At 41.0% G+C, this 25,126-nt stretch overlaps 1 protein-coding gene across 9 annotated transcripts in view; it reads left to right on the top strand.

The window, feature by feature from the left end:
- ERC2 (ELKS/RAB6-interacting/CAST family member 2) overlaps positions 1-25,126 on the top strand; it is a 963,856-nt gene that overhangs the window by 131,039 nt on the left and 807,691 nt on the right. For 8 of the 9 annotated variants that reach the window (XR_014016968.1, XR_014016969.1, XR_014016970.1 and 5 more), the window contains exon 3: positions 22,602-23,018. Coding sequence is in view for 6 of the 9 variants with exons in the window: in XM_081247675.1 (XP_081103801.1) it covers positions 22,602-23,018 (417 nt within the window). In the remaining 3 variants the exon portion in view is untranslated. Of the gene's footprint in view, positions 1-2,301; positions 2,387-22,601; positions 23,019-25,126 lie in introns of those variants that run through there. The other variant, XM_081247678.1, reaches the window with a different exon arrangement.

The following is a 25,126-nucleotide window of genomic DNA, read 5'->3' on the forward strand; positions in this document are numbered from 1 at the left end:
CATAAAGAAAGAAAGATGAGTCACTAGAGGCCCACAAGCTTTGCTTAGGGAACCTACTGAACAGCCTGGCTATGCACAGCCACAGGAGCTCTCCTTCTGGCCAGAAATAGCCAAGAGCAGCAGAAGTAGGTGACCTTGAAGGTCAGGAGTGGTGGAGGGAGAAAAATCTGAAATCTGGAACTCTCCTAGCTCTCTCTTACATGTCCAGGATTAGTAAGCAATTCAGTGTGGTTCCAGAGAGGGTCCTCTTGGATAAGAATGCCATTTCTCATCCTATAGTTTAGCCTGGCCAGTTTATTACACTGTGGTTGATTGGGTAAGTTGAGATTGTTCGAGCTACCTCAAGAGAAAGAAACCAGAGGTTCACTGGAGCTGAAACTGAAGCACTGCTGGTATCTAAGTTGGCTCTTCCTTTGGGCATTTCTATGGCTTTCCTGCCCTATTCTGCCTTCTTTACTAACTACCTTCCACAGCCTTCTCCATGTTTATTTTGCTTCCTCAGAACTTGGGCTTCCCTGCGACTTCGGTTTGTCAAAGCCCCATATCCTCCTGAGGAAATCTTTGCAACTTTGCTTCCTCTGTTGACTGCCTCAGGCTCTCAGTTTCCAATTCCATTTTTCTGAGAGACGTATGATGGCCCAGTTAGGCCATGGGTGAGAGGCCTATTCCTTGGTCCATTTAGCCACTGGATTGGTGGGGGGGGGCAGGAGCAGGGCCAACTGACATGGAGCTTGGCTGTGGATGGACCGAGTTGCTTGGAGTAGGCTGTGACCAGAGCAAGTCATGATGAACATCTCTAGCTCATAATCCAGTCATTCATTCATTCTGTTTCTTACCTGGGAACGTAGCATTGGGGTTAAGAACTTGGGTCGCAAAGTCAGACTTAAATCTCAGCTGTGACTTTCCTCATCTGTAAAAAGGGGATGGTAATCACACTCACTTCATAAAGTTGTTTTGAAGATGTGAGAAAATGCATATAAAGAGCTTAGCATAAGGCTCAATGCAGAGTAAGCACTTTTTTTTTTTTTTTTTTTTTTTTTGCGGTAGGCGGGCCTCTCACTGTTGTGGCCTCTCCCCTTGCAGAGCACAGGCTCCGGATGCGCAGGCTCAGCAGCCATGGCTCACGGGCCTAGCCGCTCTGCGGCATGTGGGATCTTCCCAGACCGGGGCACGAACCCGTGTCCCCTGCATCGGCAGGCGGACTCTCAACCACTGCGCCACCAGGGAAGCCCCAGAGTAAGCACTTTTTAAGTGTTAGTTATTCTTTTTACATATAGTCCATAAGTGAGCAAGACAAGTATAGCATCTGTCTTTATAGAGCTTGTAATTTAATTTTCATGAGCCACACACAGCACTATTGACAATACATTTATAATGTATGGAGGACATCATATGTTTAATAAATTAATTTATGGAACAAATATTTATCGACCATCTACTAGGTGTGTTGCACTGTTTCTGGCACTGAATGTACAGTTTTTAACAAATAGTCAAATCCCTACCCTCACGGAGCTCCTGTCTAGTTAGAAGATAGACACACTAGTTAAAGATAGATAGATGGTGGTAATGTCTAGTGATGCTATGTGGTATGAGGGGAAAGAGTAGGGTAAGGGAATAGAGAATGCCAGGGTGAATGTGAGGGGCCTGATTTAGATGGAGTAGTCATGATGACCTCCCTGAGGAAACAGGGACTCATTCAGCCATCTGGTGGAAGAGCATTCCAGGCAGAGGGAAGGGTGAGAGAAACAGCTTTGAGGCAGGAGTGTGCCTGGCATGCTCGAGGAACAGCAAGGAGGCTGGGGTAGCTGTAGTCTATTCAGTGAAGGTGAGAGTGGTGGGAAATGAGGTCTCAGAGGTAGCCAGGGGCCCGGGGTGATTTTTAATTTTTAACTTTCCAACAGGCTCTTGTGTCTAAGGCTCATCTGGGCTTTTCAGATTGGCATGAACTCCTGGCTTGTCATTTTCCTCTGTGGCCAAGGGCAGCAGACAGATGCTCGTTTTGAAGCAGCCTGACTTGGAGATGCACAAAAGCTCATTAGAGTTTTGAACTATCTTGTGGACTATTGGCTCCTGAGACTGCAGCTGGTATTTCTCCCCACCAGGGTAGGGTGAGTCATGGTGGGGAGGAGGGTCTTGATAAATGTAAAGCCAGCTTCCTCTGTCATCACTACCACAAAGCTGCTTCCTTAGTCATCCTTTAATCTCTGCGTTCTGACCTCTTTCTCAAGGATTAAAATAGCCCAGCATGCTGCATCCAGTGTAGTTATTGTTGAGGGACAGGAAGCGTGCTAAGTGACTCACCACAAGTAAGATGTGAACTGTTCAGCTGTGTCTGGGGATGGCTGCTGCTGGGGATAGGAGGCCCACAGACTACCCTGACATAGGGGTAAGAGCAGGGCTATCTTCAATGTTCCATGATAACAAGAGGAAGAAGCGGGTATTTCCATCAGCAGACTCTTGGGAGTGTTTTACAGTATATTTGACATTTGAGCTGTGATATTTCCCGATTCTCTGATTCAGAACGTGTTTCCAGAATGGTTTTAATTTCCTGCAAGAAGGCTATGACTCTTGCTGTAGTTGGGGCTGGCTGCCCTTAGGTATTGGTTATGCCAGTGGGAGGCAGGGATGGGCCATTTACTGGACGTTTATTGCTCATTTTTCTGTATATACAACATTGTTTTAGGCGTCTTTTATATCAGTTATCTATTGCACGTAATAAATCAGCCCCAAACTTGGGGACTTAAAATAATACTTTTATTTGCTTATGGTTCTGAGGATCATTAATTTTGGCCTGACTTGGCTGGGCTCAGCTTGGTGGTTCTTCTGCTGATCTCTTCTAGGGTCATTCATGAGGCTGCAGTCATCTGGTGATTCGACAGGGCTGTTTGGTTTAAGATGGCCTCTGTCACATGTTTGGTGGTTGGTGCTGCCTTTTGGTTGGGTCTTTCTTTTTTTTTATTTTAAATTAATTAATTAATTTATTTTTGGCTGTGTTGGGTCTTCGTTGCTGCATGTGGGCTTTCTCTAGTTGCAGCAAGCAGGGGCTACTCTTTGTTGAGGGCTTTTCATTACAGTGGCTTCTCTTGTTGTGGAGCATGGGCTCTAGGCACACGGGCTTCATAGTTGTGGCTCACGGACTCTAGAGTGCAAGTTCTGTAGTTGTGGCGCATGGGCTTAGTTGCTCCGCGGCATGTGGGATCTTCCTGGGCCAGGGCTTGAACCCATGTCCTGCATTGTCAGGTGGATTCTTAACCACTGTGCCACCAGGGAAGCCCCTGCTTGGGTCTTTCTTCTCATGGTCTCGTAGTCTTAAAGAGGGTATCTTGGGCTTAATATCAAGAGGGCAAAAGTCTGAGCTCCAATGGTTTCCTCTGTCCTTTTGGGTGGTTCTTTCCCTGGCCTCACACAGTTTATTCACACACATTTGATGGTTAATAGCTGAATACTCAAGGGGGACCCTCTGCAGCTCTCTGCCCTGTGAACTTTAGTTGCCTTGATTTTTTCAGACTCCTCCCAAACTAGGGAGACTATAGGTCTTTGCCTGGGATTCTCCTCCTTGTGCTGCAGCCTGGACATGGTCTTCAGGCAATAGACTGGGGCAGTTATAGTGCTCACCTCATTTGATTCCCATCTTTCAGGGATTGCTATTCTTTTTTAACATATTTTTAAAAATAAATTTATTTATTTTATTTATTTATTTTTGGCCTCGTTGGGTCTTCATTGCTGTGCGTGGGCTTTCTTCAGTTGCAGCAAGCAGAGGCTACTCTTCATTGTGGTACGCGGGCTTCTCATCGTGGTGGCTTCTCTTGCAGAGCACAGGCTCTAGGAGCTTGGGCTTCAGTAGTTGTGGCACGCGGGTTCAGTAGTTGTGGCTTGCGGGCCCTAGCATGCAGGCTCAGTTGTGGCACATGGCTTAGTTGCTCCACGGCACGTGGGATCTTCCCAGACCAGGGATCGAACCTGTGCCCCTTGCATTGGCAGGCGGATTCTTAACCACTGTGCTACCAGGGAAGTCAGGGATTACTATTCTTGAAACCATTGTTTTATATGTTGTCTAGTTTATTAGTTGTTTCAGGCGAGAAAATTATTCTGTCTCTGTAACTCCTTCTTGGCTGGAAGCTGAAGCCTCAAGAGGATGAAAGTGAAGTGGCAAGTTGTCTTGAGGCCTTGGCTTGGAACTCACAGACATCACCTCTGAATTCTGTTAATCAAAAGACACCCAGTGGGTGGAGAAATAGATTGGACTTCTTGATGGGAGTGGAAGCAAAATTACATTACAAAAGTACATGAGGATAGGGATGGGAAGAGTGATTGAAGTCCTGTTTGCAAACACTACCTGACTGTGTGTGGGCAGGTAGGATTAGTAAGATGACAACTTATCATTTGCCAGGCTGCTGCTATGAACCAGGCCCTGTTAGAAGCACTTTACACACAGCTTATCCTAATAACATTGTGAAGTGTTGTGAACTTTGTAACATGGTTCATATGTGGAACTAGTGTAACATTGTAAAGCTCATCCTACAGGGGAGGAAACTGCCACTCCCCCAGGTTAAGGGATTTGCCTGAGGTTTTGTGGCTTCCATGCCTGTGTGATTTCATGCCTATGTTCTGAATCCATCCTTTTACTTTCAACTTTTCTGTGTTTTTAAGTTTTAGGCATATTGCTTATAAACAGATATAGCAGCATTAAAAAATGCCAAAAGATGATTTCTGTCCTTTTAGGTGGTAAGTTTATTCCATTTACTTTTATTGTAATTACTGATATATTTGGATTTATTTCCACTATTTTATTTTTTATTTATTTTTTATTTTAATTTTTTTTTGCGGTACGCGGGCCTCTCACTGCTGTGGCCTCTCCCGTTGCGGAGCACAGGCTCCGGACGCGCAGGCTCAGCGGCCATGGCTCATGGGCCCAGCCGCTCCGCGGCATGTGGGATCCTCCCGGACCGGGGCACGAACCCGTGTCCCCTGCATCGGCAGGTGGACTGTCAACCACTGCGCCACCAGGGAAGCCCTCCACTGTTTTATTTTGTGCTTCCTATTTGCTCTCCCTTTTCTAGGTCAATTTTGTCTTTTTTTTGATTGTTTGCATTTTCTTTATTCTCCTTTCCTACAGATTTGGAAGCTATATTCTCTATTCTTTTAACTATTACATTTGAATTTTAACATGTGCACTTGAATTCAAGTCTAAAGTTAACCTGTTTATCTTAGTTTTCTCTAAAGTTAACCTGTTTATCTTAGTTTTCTCAAAAAAAAAATCCATGAAGAATTTGGAATATTTTAACACCAACCATTTGCCTCCAGTCTTATATGTTTTTCTTTATATATCTCCCTGGGGATATGATAGTGTTGTATTGAGTACTTTCCAGTCCCCTTTGAAATTAGGCATGGCCATGTGACTTGCTTTGGCCAATGAAGTATGAGAAACAGAAAGCTTCAAGAGCTAGTGTGTAGTTCACCATATGACCTGCAGCAGTTGTTGAAGAAAGTTTTGAGATGAGGTCCTTGGGGGGCTACAATGGGCAGAGTCCTCCTGCTAACCTCTGAAGGATATTTAGTATCAGTGAGAAATAAACATTTGCTGTTTTAAGCGATAGAGATTTTGGGTTTGTTACCACAGCATAATTTGATCACCTGATTGATAAACTCCTGATTCCGTCCAAGTTAGTTGTCATCATTATTATTGTTTTATATAATCAGTGCTTAGAATTACAACATTTACCATATTTATTTGATCACCTGTCCTTCATTTGTATCAATTCTTCCTTCTAGATTTTTCTTTTTGCTTGAAGTACATATTCTAGAAGTTCCTTAACGTTCGTGGTGTGCTGGTAAATGTTTAACAGCTGGTTCCCTGAGGGCAAAAGAGCCTGATTTTTAGTGTTTGCTGTTTTCCATGGTGTAAATACTCCCACCATGGCTGATTTCAAGTAACCAACATATTGTCAACTGACTCTCAAGAGTCCAGAAAATTTGGCTCTTATGAGCTAGTATATAACACACTGCTATTTCAGGTGGATTATGTTAGTGGTAAACTGTTTTTGTCTCAAGATACCTTTATTTTCTCTTCATTCTTGAATGGCAGGTTAACTGGGAGTAAAATTCTTTTTTTTTTTTTTTTTTTTTTTGCGGTACACGGGACTCACTGTTGTGGCCTCTCCTGCCGCAGAGCACAGGCTCCGGACGCGCAGGCCCAGCGGCCATGGCCCACAGGCCCAGCCGCTCCGCGGCACGCAGGATCCTCCCGGACCGGGGCACGAACCCGTGTCCCCTGCATCGGCAGGTGGACTGTCAACCACTGCGCCACCAGGGAAGCCCTGGGAGTAAAATTCTAAGGTTGAAAGTGTTCTCTTAGCAGTTTCAATCTTTTGTTATTGAAATAATATTGTTACTTCCTTGAAGTCTATTGTCATCTTGCATTATTCCTTTGCAGTTAATCTATTCCTTCTCTCTGGTTGCTTTTAAAACCTTCTCTTTATGCTTGATGTTCTGTAGTTTTGCTTTGCTATATTTGGGTGTGAGTTTAATTTTACTTATCTTGTTTGGATATATTTTGCTTCCCTCAATCTTTAATGAATTTTAGAAAATTTTTAGTCATTCTTTCTTTGAATATCATTTGATCTTTGAGATTCTGCATGATCTGGGTTGAAAGACTGTACTTCCAGAGCATTTATTTTTGCAGGTATCACTTTGGGATCATTTTTATATTTATTTCTCCACTTTAGGCACTGGAAAGTGAACCCCATATTCACATGAAGGTAGACCCTTGGAGAAACTAGTTTTATTTTGTCCTGAGTCCAGAATTCAGGCTGTCATCTACCATTTCACAGATCCAGTTTTATGGAGGGGGTCTCAGCTTTAACTTGCCCAGAGCCTGTTCTGGCACGCTTCTAAGGCTGTTAACCCAAGCTCACTCTCTCTGCCCCTGCTTTGAGCCCTTGACAGACAAACCCTCAGCTCCTTTCACTAATCTGATTTTTAATTTTCCTTTTTTTTTTTGGCTCCCAAGGATTTCTCTTACTTTCATGCATGGTCATCTATGCATGCAAAGAGGTATTTTTGTATTTTCATTTGATTTTGTCTTTTCTCTAGCTTTTCCTTCTGTTTATAGTTACCTGTCCTGTAACTTGGATTATTCCAATACCTTCCTCATTGGCTTCTCTGCCTCTAATCTTCCTTTCAGGCTATCTTCCAACTGTAAAATATCCACCCCTATGTCTCCCCCAAACTTTAGTATATGTGTCCCTTTTAAAGTAAAAATAAGAAAACGTTCTTATAGACCCTTAAGAATGTTTGTGACAACCGTGGGGAAAATAAATCTTATTTTCTGAAGATATCTTTCAAATATCTTTACTCATATGTCACATTGGTGAGGAAGTATGACTGACTACTTGTCTATCCTGCATGAAATTAATACCCTCTTACCCTTTTCATGTTTTATTTATCGGTTAGGGTTAGGGTTATCAGCACTGTTTCCTGATATGCTATACTTCTATTTGTTTACTGATTGTCTCCCCTTTTTAGATTCTAAGTTCTATGAGGTCAGGTACTTGTCTCTTTTGCTCATTGTTATATCTCTGATGCCTGGTATTGTGCCTGGCACATAGTAGATGTTCAATAGATATATTTTGAATGAATGAATGAAACAAATTGTCAGCACAGATAAAAGTTGTGTCTTAATTTTAGATAATTTTATTTTTATTATCATTAAAATTAAAACAAAGAAATTTCAAATTTTTATGAAACTCATGGACCTCTGAGAATGCATTCATAAGCGTGGTTTATAACATACAGTATTAAACAGTGTTTACATCACTTTCTGAAGTTCACATCCTTTTCATGACATTTGAGTCCTTTATTGATGAGCACTGCCACCTTTGTAGCTACCTCCTGCCACTCTTGATGGTGTATTCTTTTCCTACCCAACATGCCATGGTTTTTCCACACTTCCAGACTTTAGTCATGTCCTTTACCCTGCCTGGAATACCTCCCCTTTTTGCCTCTGGAAAATTCTCCTTTGTTCTTAGTCCCCACTCAAAGTTCACATCTTCTGTGGAGTTTCTTGTGCTCAAACCAGATCGATGCCTCCTTCCACTGTGCTGCCTCAGCACTTTGTATATGCTCCCTTATGCTCACATCCCTTTCTGTCCTGATTATTGGTCTACACATTTGTCACTTCCTCTTGACTAAGAGCTTCTCAAGGCCAAGGACAACATCTCATGCTTTATCTGACCTTGTATCCTCAGTGCCTTAGCATAGTGCTTATCACACTTAATCAATGCTCAGTGAAAGTGAGTTGAGTGTTGCCTGGGAGTGGTTGTGGCAGAAATTAATGACCACAGACTCTCTGACTGGACTCAGATGAAGGAAGACAGATAGCGGATTTGATGGGAGATTGTGTTAGTATCCTTAAAAAAGCTTCTTTCAAAAAAAAAAAAAAGACTTCTTTCTGAGGAAGTAAATAAATGTTATCTTGCCTAGAGTTTATTGAATGAATTGCTAAATAACCTTTAAAGGTACTTTCTAGCAAAATGGTGTTTTTCACTATTCATAGTAATTGTAACATGAAGAGAGGTTGTTTATTGAATTCATAAACTGTACTAAGCTATATATGTAGCCATATATAGATATAAGTATATATATAATTTACATATATACATAAATATAAAATTATTCACAACTACAAGTGCATCATCCTCATTTTACAGTGGAAGAAACTGAGGGCAGATTATTTGCCAGAGATTAAACAGTATAGACATAAACAGTGGTAAATCCAGTTCTCGCTTGAGTCCAGGACTCGGGCACTTAACTGAAATCCACACTAGATTTCAGTAACTCCTCTAATAACAGAATTTTCCTTGCCCCTTTAAAAGGTGACTTAAAAGCTTATTTAAAGGAATAAGTGAGGAGTCTCTTTGCAGACACTGTAAACTCATCCTATGTTTACTTTTTCCTCCTTTCTAAAACCATAAAGCCTGCAATTCTTTCCACTCTTATTTCCCTTTGGATTTTTAAACTAAAGAAACAAAACCTTTAAAGATACAGCAAAAATTTCCACTCATTTCATAGGCCTCCGTCTTCACTGGTTTTGTACAGCAGCCTTTTTCTACTCCACAGCTAAGGACTCAAATGATGGTGAGAGGGACAATCATGCATTTTAAATAATGTGCAGATGCATGGATTCAAGAGAGCCATTGGCCTCCCTGTAACTTGCTGAGGGCTCTGGTATGTTGAAATTTATGTAACCCAGAACTAATAGTTTATCTTATTAGGAAAAACGGCAGTAGGACTTGGAGTTACTAAGGTTTTACATTCGGACTTGCTTCAATTTAAATTCTTCCATTCAATAATGCTTTTGTTCAGGGCACCGGCAGTGTCTGCACTGTTAGACACACTTTCTTTATATCCCTGTTGGACTTGATAGGTTAGCTCTGTTCCAGACTCAAATTTGAAAGCCATTTTCCTCCCTTCCCAACTTTAAAAGCCTCAAATGAATTATAAAACAAAATAAACATCCAGGGATGAAAAAAGTACTTTGCAAGTCCTTGTTTAAAAATAATTTTTACTATCCTTTTGGAGAAACTTCTATTCTCCTTCACTGGTTTAAAGATTTGAGAAGGGCTTTTAAAGCATGTGAAATGTATCCATATGCTCATGAATGTGCTTACATGGGTTTCTGAGTTTTTGCTAAGGAAAACTTTTGTGATTAATAATATGTATAAAATTATCCAGATAAAATAAAAATAACCTCAAGTTGATATTATTCAGGATTGGTATTGAGGGATCTTATTTCTCAGCCATATAACATATTCTTCCAGTGATGGTATCTGTAAAAGAACCCTTTCTTCTTTCTGGTTTTTGCTTGGCTTTCTCAATGATAAGATAACATGGATCTCCTGTGACTTATCATTATATTTTCCAGGTTCCTAAGTGGCCCCTTCATTCTTGACATTTGTCTCACATTTTTTGGGGGGGAAATTCCTCTAAACACTTTTTAAAGTCCTGAAGCTCTCAGGTGGAAGAATGCTAAATCTTTTCAAATTCTCTAAAGGTATTCTTTAAGAAGTCCTTTCAGAGAGAAGAGTTACTTCATCTTGGTTGGAATTAATCATCTGTTCCAACTCCTGAAGTCCTGGAGCCACTGGGGTATGGAGTGTGGTTATGGCAGCTGCACCATCGGTGGTATGTGGTGGAAGGGATGTGTCTGGGCCAAACATGTTTGACTCCAGTGTGGAAATCTAGCTCCTGGCAGCTGTTGCACATGCCTTGACACTAATTATATGGTAATGGGATCCTTCTGCAGTTTGGTGACCAAGTAAGACTGGTGGTGCATGGGGCTATATGGGAAAGACCGGGACAAAACAATGTGCTGTGAGTTTGGTGTCTGGGCTTTACAGCTAGCAGTGCTGCCATCTCTGCTGTGACTTTGGGTGAGGAGTGGTTCCTCTCTTTGGGCCTCAGTTTATCCTCCTATAAAATGAAGCAAAAATAATTATTCTTCTGATCCCTTTCATCACTAATCTTCAGTGATTCTGTTGTTAAATATTTGCTGTCTTTTTTTTTTTTTTTTTTTTGTGGTACGCGGGCCTCTCACTGTTGTGGCCTCTCCCGTTGTGGAGCACAGGCTCCAGACGCGCAGGCTCAGCGGCCATGGCTCATGGGCCCAGCCGCTCTGCGGCATGTGGGATCTTCCCGGACCAGGGCACGAACCCGTGTCCCCTGCATCGGCAGGCGGACTCTCAACCACTGCGCCACCAGGGAAGCCCCCACCGGCTGTCATTTTTAACAGTTTTATTAAGAAATAACTCATATCCTAAAAATTCACCCTTGAAAAGTGTACAGTCTGGTGATTTTTACTGTATTCACTTAAAACATTTTCATCACCTCCCCCCAAAATCCCATACCCTTTAGTAGTCTGTCTTTATTCCCCTCTCCCCCAGCAATGATCATTTTGATGTATTTTCTTCTAGTTTTTTTCTTGTCTCTTCATTTTACTTTCTATGGTATGTTGGCCATATTTTTATTTATGGGATATGGTATATTCATTCTCTCTGTTATAATATAAAATGTGTATATGGGGCTTCCCTGGTGGCGCAGTGGTTGAGAGTCCGCCTGCCGATGCAGGGGACATGGGTTCGTGCCCCAGTCTGGGAGGATCCCACATGCCATGGAATGGCTGGGCCCGTGAGCCATGGCCGCTGAGCCTGCATGTCTGGAGCCTGTGCTCCGCAACGGGAGAGGCCACAGCAGTGAGAGGCCCGCGTACCGCAAAAAAAAGTATGTATATAAAATATTAAACATCATAGGCATTGTGTGGATACAGTAGTAATCTTACCTTTACACCAGAGAAAGAAATGAAGATGTAGGCCTTTTAATAAAATGGAAAAACTTAGGGAGTTTAAGTGATTAGGCTACGTAGGACCCAGTATATTCACATTTTCCCTATATACTGTTCAAGTTATAGTCTGTAAAATAAGGTTCATCTCAGACTCCTCCTGGTTTTCGCAGTCACTTAAAATTCCACCGAGAGCACAGTAGCATGGATATGCTACTTAAAAGTAAAAAATGAATAAAATAGCTGAATGTAAAGCCTAGTACTTGACATTTTAGATGAGTCTTTAAAGGTTCCCTCAGATTGACTTTTAAATAACAATAACAAAAATAATGGTATAGAATTAAAATTCAGATATTATATATCATTTAAAAACAAACAGCATATATAATAATGTATAATATACTATATAATATTTGTAATATTTTTATATAATAAAATAGATATTATGTATATAATAATAATAAGTATATTTATTTATATTTAACCTGGCAGGCTTTTTTTTTTTAAACGTATAATACATATATTTATTGTACCTATGAGGTGTGTTCTCTTTGGGAAGTACAAAGCTATTTGAGACATAGGTTGTTCATTTTTTTGTTTTCCCACAAATACTGTGACCCTTTGAGCAGGAAGGTCTATATTTTACTAACATCTAGAACAAGCAGCTAACATGGCATCTAAGATCTAGTCAATAAATATGAAATAGATAAATGAACACATTTTTAAGGACTTGGAAAGGAAACTTAGTATATTGCCTGTCAGAAAGCACATAGTTCAATTAAGAATGAATGAATGAATGAATGACCCTCTTTGTCTTTTTTATCTAGTATTGTCTTGTATCAAGGGGCACTACTCATAGTTGACTCAGTTTTTATTAATCACACAAACTGACTTTCTATTGTGCTCCTTAGGACTGTACTACAGTACTATTTTCATGATGTTTTCCTTCCCCACCTTTCAATTACCAGAAATTTCTTAAAGCAATAATAGAGCTGAAACTTCTTGAAGTCCAGAGAAGTACTTCTCAAACCTTTATGTGCCTACAGATTACCTGGTAGTCTTGTTAAAATGCAGATTCTGATTCTGCAGTTCTGAGTGAGACCTAAGATTCCACCTTTCTTTTTTTTTTTAGCAGTCATGTTGCTTTATTTTTTTTCTTTTATTTATTTTTTTATACAGCAGGTTCTTATTAGTCATCCATTTTATACACATCAGTGTATACGTGTCAATCCCAATCTCCCAATTCATCACACACACCCCCGCCCAGAGATTCCACCTTTCTTACAAGATCCCAGGTGATGCTGGTCCAAGCGTCACATTTTGAGTAGCATGGAGGTCAGTTATCCCCCCTTCCCAGGGGTGGAGTGACTCAAGAAGCAGAGAGAAGCAGGAGAGTACTTTAGGAAGAATCTCTCCTCATGAAAAGTTGAATAACAAGGATTAGAGTTGGACTGAGCAAACCATGTGGTCAGAGTAGGGAAAAATTAGTAGTTCAATGCTTGCCACCCAGCTATTTACAATGATATTAATTTAGGTCCTCTTACTTTTTTTAGAAATACTTAGGTGGTAAGCAGTTTTGTTAAGTGAACATGTTGGGGGGTGAAGAGGAGGTGATGGGGAAGGAAATTGCAGTAAAGATTTTAAAATGTTATTTACACTGAAGATTTGCTAAGCAATTAAAATGAAAGAACTATCCTCTAACTGCATGTGGCTGTGACTATTAATAATTGGAAAAGTTCCAATTTTAACCATCATTTTTATGATTGCATGTTTGGGGTTGCTTCTCTAAACACATTTAAAAAATATCAGTATTTCTTAAATTTGTATCTTTTTTTTTTTTTTACCTGTAACAGGTTGAGCAGTGTCAACATCAGGGGATGCCACTGTGTTTTAGCTGCTTATATATTACTAGATAATAGTAGGGAAAGAACCCTGACCTTCAAAACAAATCGGTATTCCCTAGAGCCCCTTAAAGAGTTATTTATAGACAAGTTAATAGGAAATCAGTTCTATCCATATCTGAGTTGGTCTTAAAACAACTGTTTCCTGTTTTCCCTTATTTAAAAAATGCTAAAGTACTTAGCATTTTGTTTCCCACTGTTGCATGTATTTGATGGTCAAAAATTTATGTTTATTTGTTTCTTTTCAATGAGAGGAAGGAGACACATTTTAATTCTGGACCACTGTCTCAACAGCAATGATAGCAGTGAACATTTATTGAGCTCTCATTATGTGCCAGGCCCTGTGCTTCATGCTTTATGGGAACTTGTTCACTTTGATGAGCATCTCATGTTGTCTTTGTGCACATTCTGTAAGTTAGTTATGAGGATTATTTCCTGTTTATGGATGAATAATTTGATGCTCACAGTACTTAAATAATTTGTCCAAGGTGACATAGGCTGTCATAGGTAGCTACAGGATTCAAAACCCTGCTCATCACCACTGCTCTTGGAAGCCCAGACAAGGTTGGTGATTTTATCCAGATCATGTAATTGGTTAGTAGCAAAGCTGGAATTAGAACTTAAGTCCTTAACTCTCAGCTCAGTACAGTATTCCAGTACTGTGCCACCTTACAGTATTGGTCTGTAATGAAAACCAGAACTCCTTCTTGCTCACAAAAGCAACTGCCAAGAGGGCTTTCGCATGTATACTTAGTATTATGAATTTTGGCAAAATGTCACATATTATCAACCAAGGTGGATTCTGCAGTTATCATGGATAGTGCATCTGTGTGAGGATCTCAGGATACTGGTGCTTCGGTGCTTTAAAAAAATCTCACCTATCAATATTCTCTATTAGCTATGTGCCTATTCTACCCTAAAGGAGAAAGCCTAGACCATATGTTTACATAATAATTTTTAATACTTTTCTCAGCAGAGCAACTCTTGAACAGTCCACTGGGGCCACATGTTTTTAGCCAATGCCTGCTGTGTCTTTTCACACACATGACACAGCCCATGGAAGGTTTGAAGCCACGAGGAATGCTGCACATCCTGCACGCAGGATTATGGAAAAAGGAATCAGAGAACCTGCCCTTAATATTTGATTTGAGACAAGATGGAAAATGATAAATAGGAAAATAAAGTCATAGGAGAAGTAGAGCAGGCCAAGTTGTCTGCAAAGAGATTCTCTTTTCTTTGAAAGAGTATGTTAAGCCCTTGCTTGAGAAGGAGTATGGATTTATTTTTAAAAAGTTCAAGACTTTTGGATATAAGCCAATTCATATTTTTATCAAGCTCAGAGACGGTTTTCATAGCAATGAAACCCTAAACTGCTTTGTAGTACAAAACTTTATCATTTTTTGTTTTTTCCCCATAGTGTGGAAAAGAGCTTAAGGTCACATATTTTTTCAAATCTGCCAGGAACTCATATTTTCCATGTTTGGGGATAAGACACAGTAGATTCTAAACATCTGGCTAGTCCCTACTTAAATAATTGTGTGTTCCATGCACATCATACATATATAATTATATTTTCATTCTATTTACCTTTTTTTGTGTTTTAGACATTCTGATATCTGGATTAGATTCTGACACCAGTAGCTATTGGAAGTCAGTCTCCTAAATGTTGGCTAAAGCAAAGGATATTTCCCCCCCTTTTCCATATAAACTCAAGTATGGCTTGGTTTCTTATATTTTCATTGTTCTCCTTTTTTCAAAATTAAGTGACTATGGAAGCCTATAAGAGTTGTGTAAAATGAAGTTCTATAGTATTTTTAGCGCAGGAGAGACTTTAGAATTGGCTGGAGAAAATGTCTATTTTAGACCCATGTTTGCTAACGATGTGTGATTGCAGTAGAATCCCTTAAGCCAGTTCAATTTATTCTCTTGTGAAGTGGACATAGTTCTGGCAGCTTTGGAGCAGTATTGTCAGATGAGTGGGCTGGTGGACGTGAGGAATTTTGAGTTTTTGGGGAGAGAACAGGACAGAGTAATCTGAGGCCAAGGATACTCTTCCTACTCTCCCCTCCCTCCGCAACTCTCCCCCCACCCCCAGGCTAACAACAGCAAAGCAAAGAATGGAAGCCGTTCTCCATCACATTGTTTCCCTGTGCTGACCTTTGGGTGAACAGTTTCCTTTCTGGTCTTCATCTTCCTATCCATATTTTACTCGCTATTTATTGGGTACCTATTATGTGCTAGAGTAGGGGGTATGATACAAATCTGGCCCAGAATCTGCCCTTGAGGTACTCACTTTCTCTCTCTTTCTTTCTTGGAGGTTTCCCTTGCTTTTTTGTGAGCACAGCAATGCTTTGAAAGGTATATTTGCCTTTATCTGACCATTGAGTACTAGGAGGTTCTATCAAAAAATTAGCCTGCCATAACACCAGAAACAGAAGTCCTTATGACCTCCTTTATTGTCTGAGGCTTGGAATCAATTGGACGGACTCATCTCTTTAGCTCCCATTCTGTTTAACTGTGTTTAACAGAGCAATGATTGTAAACTTTTTTTCTTCTGTGGACTGGAGATGGGGTTAAGCCTTTTCCAGGACAAAGTTCAAAGTATGTAATTAATTGTGGGAGGAAAAGATGAAAAAGAACTGGTTAAAGGCCAGGTATCAGGATAAATATGATGCATTCTGTTTTCACTCCTAACAGAGTGACTGCAGAGAGGAGCCTGGATGCCTGTTGTCACAGCTGCTTTTGCTTTCTTCTGTCGTGTCCTCAGTGGTCAGCTGTGGATAATGGAGTTTGCCTTTTTGGCTTTGATTGTTTGAGGACAACTGGAGAATGATCCCACAATCAGGGTGGGGAGTAAAAAGCTTTCTGAATATTCATCCAACCAAAGACTCACTTTTGTGCTTGAAGGGAATTAGCTGTTTTGCCACCTGTTTCACCTGTGCCATAAGTGCCAAGTGGATAGGATTTTGATTGGGACCCAGGCATGAGGTTGGATCACCTGGTGATGTCCCCTTCCGATGCAGGTGGACATTGTAAGGGCTTCTCTCTCCTAATACGCAGTGGAAAGGAAGCAACAGAAGGGGGGGTGGTTGAGGCTTTGGGAAGTTGAGACCACAGTGATGACCGGGAGATTCCAAAGAGATGGCTCCTGGACACATCCTTGCCAGTTGCGGGTTTGTAGGTACCTGATGTAGGTAACAAACTGAAATGAATGCTCTTGATTATTGATCCAGTGAAGTTTAAGTGGCTGCCTTAAAAGAAATGTGCTTTCGTGGTTGAGAAGTGGGAGACAATTCGATTCCAAGGAATTGAATAATCAAGGAAGCAGGGAGATTGAAACCTGTGCATCTTTAAAAAAATTTTTTTTAAATCTTTTGACCCTTAGAGAAAGTGCTTTGGCTTTGCCAGAGTTTTCACTTGTACTGTTGTATTTTGATCTTTTTTTTTTTTTTTTTTTTGCTGTACGCAGGCCTCTCACTGCTGTGGCCTCTCCCGTTGCGGAGCACAGGCTCCGGACACACAGGCTCCGCGGCCATGGCTCGCAGGCCCAGCCGCTCCGCGGCAAGTGGGATCTTCCGGGATAGGGGCACGAACCCGTGTCCCCTGCATCGGCAGGCGGACTCTCAACCACTGCGCCACCAGGGAAGCCCTGTATTTTGATCTTTTAGAGAGAATTTTTTAAAATTGAGCTTGTCTTCTAACAGCTACTCAGTAGCTATTACTAATTGCAGCGACTTAGAAAGGAGGTCTCAGTAAATTATCCTTGGAGTGTCCCATGTTATTTAACTATTTGATGGGACCAGTAATGCAGAGGGGAAATGATTTAGGTTATCACTTATCCTAATGAGAGATAGGAAATGATTTAGGTTCTCTCTCATCCATATGAGACACCACTGCTATTTCCTAAGCTGTCAAAGTGGAGAGCTGCCCCTTTTGGGCTACTCTTAGGGTTATTAGAATACATACCAGGATGGAGTCCAAGATCCCAGAAAGATTCTGGCTTTAGCAGTGTGTTTGTGTGCTCTTGGACCTGTCATTTAACCTGTGTGGATCTGATTTTTCTCATTTGTAAAATCAAGTTAAGCTAATCTTTAAGGCCTCTGTGAGCTCTAAGAATTTTGATTCCATGCCGTCAGCATGTCAGGCGGGTTTCATCTTTCAGAATGTGGGGTTTTGTGCTGTTGTCACAGCATACTCTAGCCTATCCTGATGGATATAATTGATTATTGTGTACCTAGTACTTTCTAGAGCTTTATATATATTAACTCCTTAAAATAACCTTATGCAGTAGGAATTACTACTCTCACTTTTACAAAGAAGGAAACAGACACAGAATATTATTTTCAGTGGGTTATTTATTGAAAGTACTGTTTATTATATTTTGAAATTGTCTATGTTAAGTATTCAACTAGAGATGAGTATCTGGTAAATAATTTTTGAAACTTGATTGAGTTAACTCTCTTAAAAGTAAGACAGTGAAGAGGGGAGAGAAGGGGGGGGCGGAGAGAGAGCAAGAGAGAGAGAGAAGAAGAGTGTTTTAAAATCTCTCCCCATCCTCTGAAGCAGAAGGATGATCAGTGTTCTATAAGGCACACTAATTTTGCTCAAGAATCCCTTTTTAGGAACAAGGAGATTCCTGCTTAATTTAAATATCTTTTTTTTTTTTTTTTTTTTTTTTTTGCGGTACGCGGGCCTCTCACTGTTGTGGCCTCTCCCGTTGCAGAGCACAGGCTCCGGGCGTAGGCCCAGCGGCCATGGCTCACGGGCCCAGCCGCTCCGCAGCATGTGGGATCTTCCCGGACCGGGACCGGGGCACGAACCTGTATCCCCTGCATCGGCAGGCAGACTCTCAACCACTGCGCCACCAGGGAAGCCCCTAAATATCTTAAAAGAGAATGAAAACTAAATGACATATGGGTTTGAGAAATTTTTGAACACTAAATTTTAGGTTGATTATCAGATTGTGTTTGGTCATGCTGAAGTCATTCAGTGACTAATAAAATGATTATCTGGAAAATAAATTTTCTTAATGAACAAACTGGAAGTATCCATCATGACAACCTCTGAGGAATAGGTTGGTTAGGATGGCTAATTTTTAATTTTGAGAATTGCTATAACTGTCATAATTGCCTGCCTGTCTGCTCTCACCACTCCTGCCCACCTCCCTATTCTTTTTTTCAGTCATCCTGAAGTATTTACACCAATTCAGAGGTCAGGTTGTGTAGTGGTTCATGCAGGGGTGTTGGGGTCAGACTTTCTGCATGAACACCTGGCTGTGCCACTTACCTAGCTGGGTAACAGTACAGGTTACTTAACCACTTTGTGTGTTCATGTTCTCATTTGTTAAATGGAGTTCATAACAGTGGCTGTCTCACTGGGTGGTTGTGAAGATTAAAAATGCTTAGAACTGGGCCTGGAGTGTGGAAGCACTCTACAGATTTTTGCTATTACTGTTCATTAATAGATCTAGTGTGTCTTCGCCTCTAGGCTTTTGTACTTTCTCTACTCTTTCCATCTTTCTTCACGAAGTTGACTCATTTATTCTTCAAGACATAGCTCAGTGGTAGCTGTCAGTTTGGGGGGAGTATTTTCTTACACGTCTCTAGCCTGGGTTACACCTTCTCTGCATTTCTAGCCACCTGGCTATGACTTATGTCGTATTGCACTATTGGTTTACTTGTCCACATGGATTGGGAGCATGGACTACTTCTTTTCCTTTCTTTTCTTTTTTTAAAAAATTTCATCAGTATGAGGAAGACACTGGGTAAATGCACATTGAACGGATAAATTGACTGATTTTTTTTCCCTTCAGTTCCTCTCCTTTTTCTTTTTCTCCCTCCTTCTTTTTCTTTCTTTCTTTTTTTTTTTTTAAATTTATTTGTCTTAGGCTGCGCTGGGTCTTCGTTGCTGTGTGCGGCTTTCTCTAGTTGTGGTGAGCAGGGGCTACTCTTTGTTGCAGTGCGCGGGCTTCTCATTGCGGTGGCTTCTCTTGTTGCGGAACATGGGCTCTAGTCGCACGGGTTTCAGTAGTTGTGGCTCGCGGGCTCTAGGTCACAGGCTCAGTAGTTGTGGCGCACGGGCTTAGTTGCTCTGTGGCATGTGGGATCTTTCCCGACCAGGGCTCGAACCCGTGTCCCTGGCATTGGCAGGCGGATTCTTAACCACTGCGCCACCGGGGAAGCCCTCCTTCTCATTCTTCTTTTCTACTTCTCTTCCTTCCTTTCTTTCTACCGAACTTACTCCTTCCCTTCACTCTCAAACCTGGCACTTGATGCATTATCTTAGTTATTCCTCACAGGCACTCTATGAGGTAGGCATTATGATTAGTCCCATTTTGCGGGTTTGGAAACAAAGGATCAGGGCAGTAGGCAACTTGCCCATCCAAGGGGGCAGCCGCCTTAACAGAGTTACCTTCCAATGTTGCTGTCTTTGCTCAAAGCACTTCAGCAATTTTTTTTTGGGAGGGGAGGGAATTCCCTTCTGGCTAGTAGTTTATTAACTACATAAAAAATCCAATCTTATTTTTGGTCACTCTCTGAAAAGATGATTTGTAGTCTGATCATCCTGATTCATCGTGTTTGTCTCCAAATAAACTTGGATTGTCTCAGAAGTCCAAGCCACTTTCAAAGGACAAAGATTTGCCGTTGTCAAGAATGTTTAAATGAGTTGAAGACAGTTGCACAGTCCCAAGAGGCTTGGCAGCAGCCACATCAATGGGGTGAAGATGGTTGATACTCCTGTGAACTTTGCTGTGGTTTAGTGATGGGGGGTGGTGGAGGAAGGTCACATTACCTTACAATCCCACCTCATGTTTTTTTTTGACAGCTTTATTGAGATATAATTTATGTACCATGCAATTCACCCATCTAACATGTAAAATTCATTGGTTTTTGGTATATTCACAAAGTTGTGCAACCAATATGACTGTCTAATTCCAGAACATTTTCATCATCCCCCAAATGAGGGATGGAAGGATGACTACCATACCCTTTAGTAGTCATCCTGCATTCCCCCCAACCCCCCCGGCAATCACCAATTTATTTTCTGTCAATGGATTTGCTTATTCTGGATATTTCCTGTGTAATCATATAACATGCGGTCTTTTGTAACTGACTTCTTTCACATGGCATAGTGTTTTTAAGATTCAACCATGTTGCAGTGTGTATCAGTACTTCATTGCTTTGTATAGCTAAATAATACTCCATTGTATGCATATACCACATTTTATTTACTCATTCATCGGTTGACTAACATATGTTTTGTTTCCGCTTTTTGACTATTATGAATAATGGTGCTCTGAGTATTTGTGTATGAATCCACTGCTGAATGGATAAATACAATGTGGTAGGTCCCTATAATGGAATAATATTCATCTATAAAATGAGTGAAATACTGATCCATGCTACAACATCGATTAACCTTGAAAACATGCTAAGTGAAAGAAACCACTTATTGCATGATTCCGTTGGTGTGGAATGTCCAGAATAGGCAAATCCATAGAGACAGAAAGTAAACTAGTGGTTGCTAGGGCCTGAGGGTAGGGAGGAAGATGGGGGTTGACTTGTAAAGGGTACAGGGTTTCTTTTAGGGGTGATGAAAATGTTTTAAAATTTATTGTGTTTATGATTGTAGAACTTTGTAACTATACTAAAAAGCACTGAATTTAAATTTTACTTTATAGTAATTTTGACAGGGGTGAGTTATATTTTTAAAAATTTATAATCACCATCATTAAATACATACCAGTTTCTTACTCTGCATTCAGTACCCTGGGAGACGCTGTGGCACACAAATGAGAGAGAGTAGTTGTTTCTTGTGCTTTAGGAATTTCTCATTGGATGATCCTAAATGGAAAGTTGAAGTGGATACCAACAAAGTTTAATTAATGCATCACTAGGTGCTAGTTTCTGGGTACAGACCACACTCAGAAAAATCTCAACCCCTCTGGGTGTCAGCTGTGGGAATTCAGAAGGATTTCCCAGTGTGAACTCCTCCAGTATTTATGTAACTTAGACATAGTATTATCCATGCCTTACAATACTGTGAGTTCTCTTCAGGCAGGACCTATGCCTTACGTCCATCTTGATTCCCGTACTTAGCATTGTGTCTGGTCTGCATGGGGAGAATGTGTTTGGTGAATGGATGAGTAACTGTGTTTTGGAAGCCCCTTGGTTTCTTCCTAGGACAGAAATGCCTTCAGCTTATGGCTGCCTGCTCTGATCAGCCTGGGGGTTGCCCCTGTTGGGAAAGTGTTGCTGAATTCACCACCTGTCTTCATGCAAGGGTTTCTTTTCTCACAAGTGGTAACTATTTTGTTTCTCTGGCACTTTCACTCTGGTTTTGGCTAAAATGGTGACCGGGAATGACATGTGGGTACTTCTGGAGTGTTGTGCTTTCCTCCCTGGTAATACAACCAAGATATTGGGTTCTTGGGTCAATGAGATTTAGGAAGACAAAAGGTGGAACAAACCTCATTTTTTTTCTTTTTTAAAATCACATTTATCAAGCATCAGTGCTATAAATTCTGTGTAGCTTACGGGTTTTTGCTGCAATAAGAAACTGTTTTTCTTTTTTCTTTTTTTTCTCTGTGAAGGTACTTTGTGTTGATTAAGTTCTTTCTGTTAAATATCCTTTGCTTGCACTGGACTTTTCTTTGTGTTGATTTTTGCTTCGTTTTTCTTTCATTTCCCATGCTGTTCAGCTACTGGATGCCAGAAGAACCAAGGTTTGTCCACTCTTTGCAGCTCGTTTGTTTTGCTCTGCACAGCCTCACCCCCTTGTGTGTTTGAGTATCTCTGTCTCTGTCTGCATTTGTTCCCTTTTGCTTGCAGATGCAGTAATCCTGTTTACTAAACCTGTTCACAGCTTATTTGTAAAAATAAAGTCCTTGTTTGTGTCTACTTGTAGTGGATGCTATTATTTTTATTTTTAAATGGACATGCACTTAATCACAGAAAATAATGGATAGTAGAATAAAGAACACCTTAGAAAACAAGGAATACTGAGTCTGGAGCATTGTGGGTGTAAAGAAGGTGTGTTTGTGAAAGCTTCCCTCTAACCCTTTCCACTCCTAAATTAGAACCCTGTAGATGTATAATTTACCTTGTGACTGACACTAATATACTATTTCTATGTATGTGTACATTTCTCTGAAGACATTCAGAAAGCATCATTGAATTAATTCCCCCTCTCCATGTGCTGTCCCATGCTTCTGAAGTCACCCTGGAGGACTTCACGGCTGGCCCTCTGGACCTCATGATTAACATTCCATCTTCATAGTGTGGTAGCAACAAATAGCGTTTGGCATGTCCATTGACTTTTCCCCCCCTTCTTTCTCCTCTCCTGCTCCGTCTTTCTCATCACAGCACCTGCAGTTGACAATCCAGGCCCTTCAGGATGAGCTGCGAACCCAGAGGGACCTCAACCACCTCCTGCAGCAAGAGAGTGGCAACCGAGGAGCAGAGCACTTTACCATCGAACTGACGGAGGAGAACTTCCGGCGGCTCCAAGCTGAGCATGACAGACAGGCTAAGGAACTGTTCCTCTTGAGGAAGACCTTGGAGGAAATGGAGCTGAGGATTGAAACACAGAAACAGACACTCAATGCCCGAGATGAGTCGATTAAAAAGCTTCTTGAGATGTTGCAAAGTAAAGGTTTGCCGTCCAAAAGTCTTGAGGATGACAATGAACGGACACGTAGGATGGCAGAGGCTGAGTCTCAAGTCAGCCACTTGGAAGTGATTTTAGACCAGAAGGAGAAGGAAAACATACATCTTAGAGAGGTAAGGACATTCACTTTGTTTTCCCAGAGCCATATTTTACAAGTTAAAATACGTTAAATATGTTACCAAGTTATTACCACAGGTTGAAAGTTATCTATAGCCTTAACCAAATTGCTGTTGTCATCTGTTTTATAACCACCTTTAAACTGGAATTTCGCATTAGTCTTTTTTTCCTCTGCCCACCACACATATGTTCCATTATGATTCAACATGTATTCAGGACCCAAGTGTGTGCAGCACATGTCAACTCTAAGGTGGTTTACAATTGCTTTCCTACAGATGGCCATTGTTTCAGGGCCTTTTAAATGCAGTACTGGTTAAATTTTAGATGTTTATTAAGTATCCTCTTTTTAAAGGAGCAAAATGAATAGGTGATTAGCAAAACAATGAGCGTAAATACTTTTATAGCTGAATTGGGGGTGGGGTTTTCAGAAAGTAAAGCCTAAGGATATTTCTGGAGAGAATGGAAAAATGTGCAGACCAATTTTGAACGTTTAGATAATCTTTGTCTGCATTTACATTCATGGACAGAGGGACATGAATGTTCCAAAGACAGAGTGTTCCAAGTTTTCTGAGAGTGTGTTTTGTACTTAGTTAAATCATTTGAAGTTTCTCAGAGGCAGCCTCTCTGGCTTGCCACCACCATTGAATGTTGGGAGGCTCAGATATCTGAGAATATGTAGTAGGATAGATCTTAGAAAGAATGTGGGTGACAGCCAAGGTTTGAAATTTTTATAGCAGTTCCTTGCTACTATGGTGGATGTGGATCTCAATAGTACCATGTAGGCAAAATGCTGTGGCAGACACAGATCTCACAGAAAACAGGAAACAATAAAATGGCATTAAGTATATTTGCAAAATATTCTGCAGCCATAAATAAAAATTCGAAAAGACATTTGCTTTTAGACCAAACTAGATTTCTTGGCATTATGTACCTTTTCGGATGGGCAGCGCTTCCAGTGAGTCATTTGTTTGGTTGTTCAGAGAACATGGCTTTCATGTTGGGATTTGGTAATGCTGGTGCTCCCAGGAGTTTTCTCTGATATAGACTGTATTTGCTTATAACATTTGATTAGCCTTTTGTGTCTTCAGACTTAATATCCTCCATGCTTATTCTCCTTGGTTTTGTTTTCATGAGACCTTAGCTACATGTTTGGGAAGTCATATGGCTTGGTTTCACATTGAGATGCTTAAAGATATGTTTTGTTGGGCCTGGTATTCCCATCTGTGTTCCAAGACTGTGAATGTGGTGGGAAGACTTCTAAGATCCCTACCTCTTGGAATTCATATCCTTATGTAGTCTTCTCCTCTTGAGTTTAGGCTGAACCTAGTGATTTGCTCCTAAACAATAGAATGGCAGAGGTAATGGGATGCCGATGTCACTTCCATGATTAGGTTACTCCCATCTTGTTAGCACACCCTGTTGCCTTCTCGCCTTGCATGCTTTGATGAAGCAAGCTACCATGTTGCAGAGGCCCGTGTGGTAAGGAACTGTGGGTAACCTCCAGCTGACACCCAGTGAGGAACTGGGACCCTCACCTGAACAGCCACAAGGAACTGAAAACTGCCAACAGTCACTTAGTAAGCTTGGAAGTGGATCTTTCCCCAGTTGAATCTTTCGATGAGACTTCACTTCCTGGGCTGACAACTTGGTTGCAGCTTTCTGAGAGACAGTGAAGCAGAGGACCCCGCTGAGCTGTGCCCAGTTTCCTGCTCCACAGCAACTGTGAGATAATAAATGTGTGTTGTTTTTAGCTGCTGAATTTTGGGATAATTTGTTACACAGCAATAGATAGCTAATACAGTGGAGCAGAAACTAATCTCTTCCTGTCTTACTCCATAGACTTTCCATTTAGTTTACAGAAGAGAAGCAATGATTACTGGCATGTTATCATTGCATGTAGAGTGTCTGTGGATTTTGAAATTTTGATTGTGTTATCTGAAAACTGTGGTTGGTAGATTGCTATAGTTTAAAAAAGCTGCTGCTTTATTTTGGGTTCCAAGGGATCATGTTGCATGTATAGCAAGGCTGTGATACCAGAGAAACCTCTATCTGCAGCATTGACCCTGACTCCATTTTGGGATCTTGGGGTCAGGTAGTCAGTCTT

This window comes from Mesoplodon bidens (assembly GCF_964165515.1).
Source record: "Mesoplodon bidens genome assembly, chromosome: 10".
NCBI lineage: Eukaryota > Metazoa > Chordata > Mammalia > Artiodactyla > Ziphiidae > Mesoplodon > Mesoplodon bidens.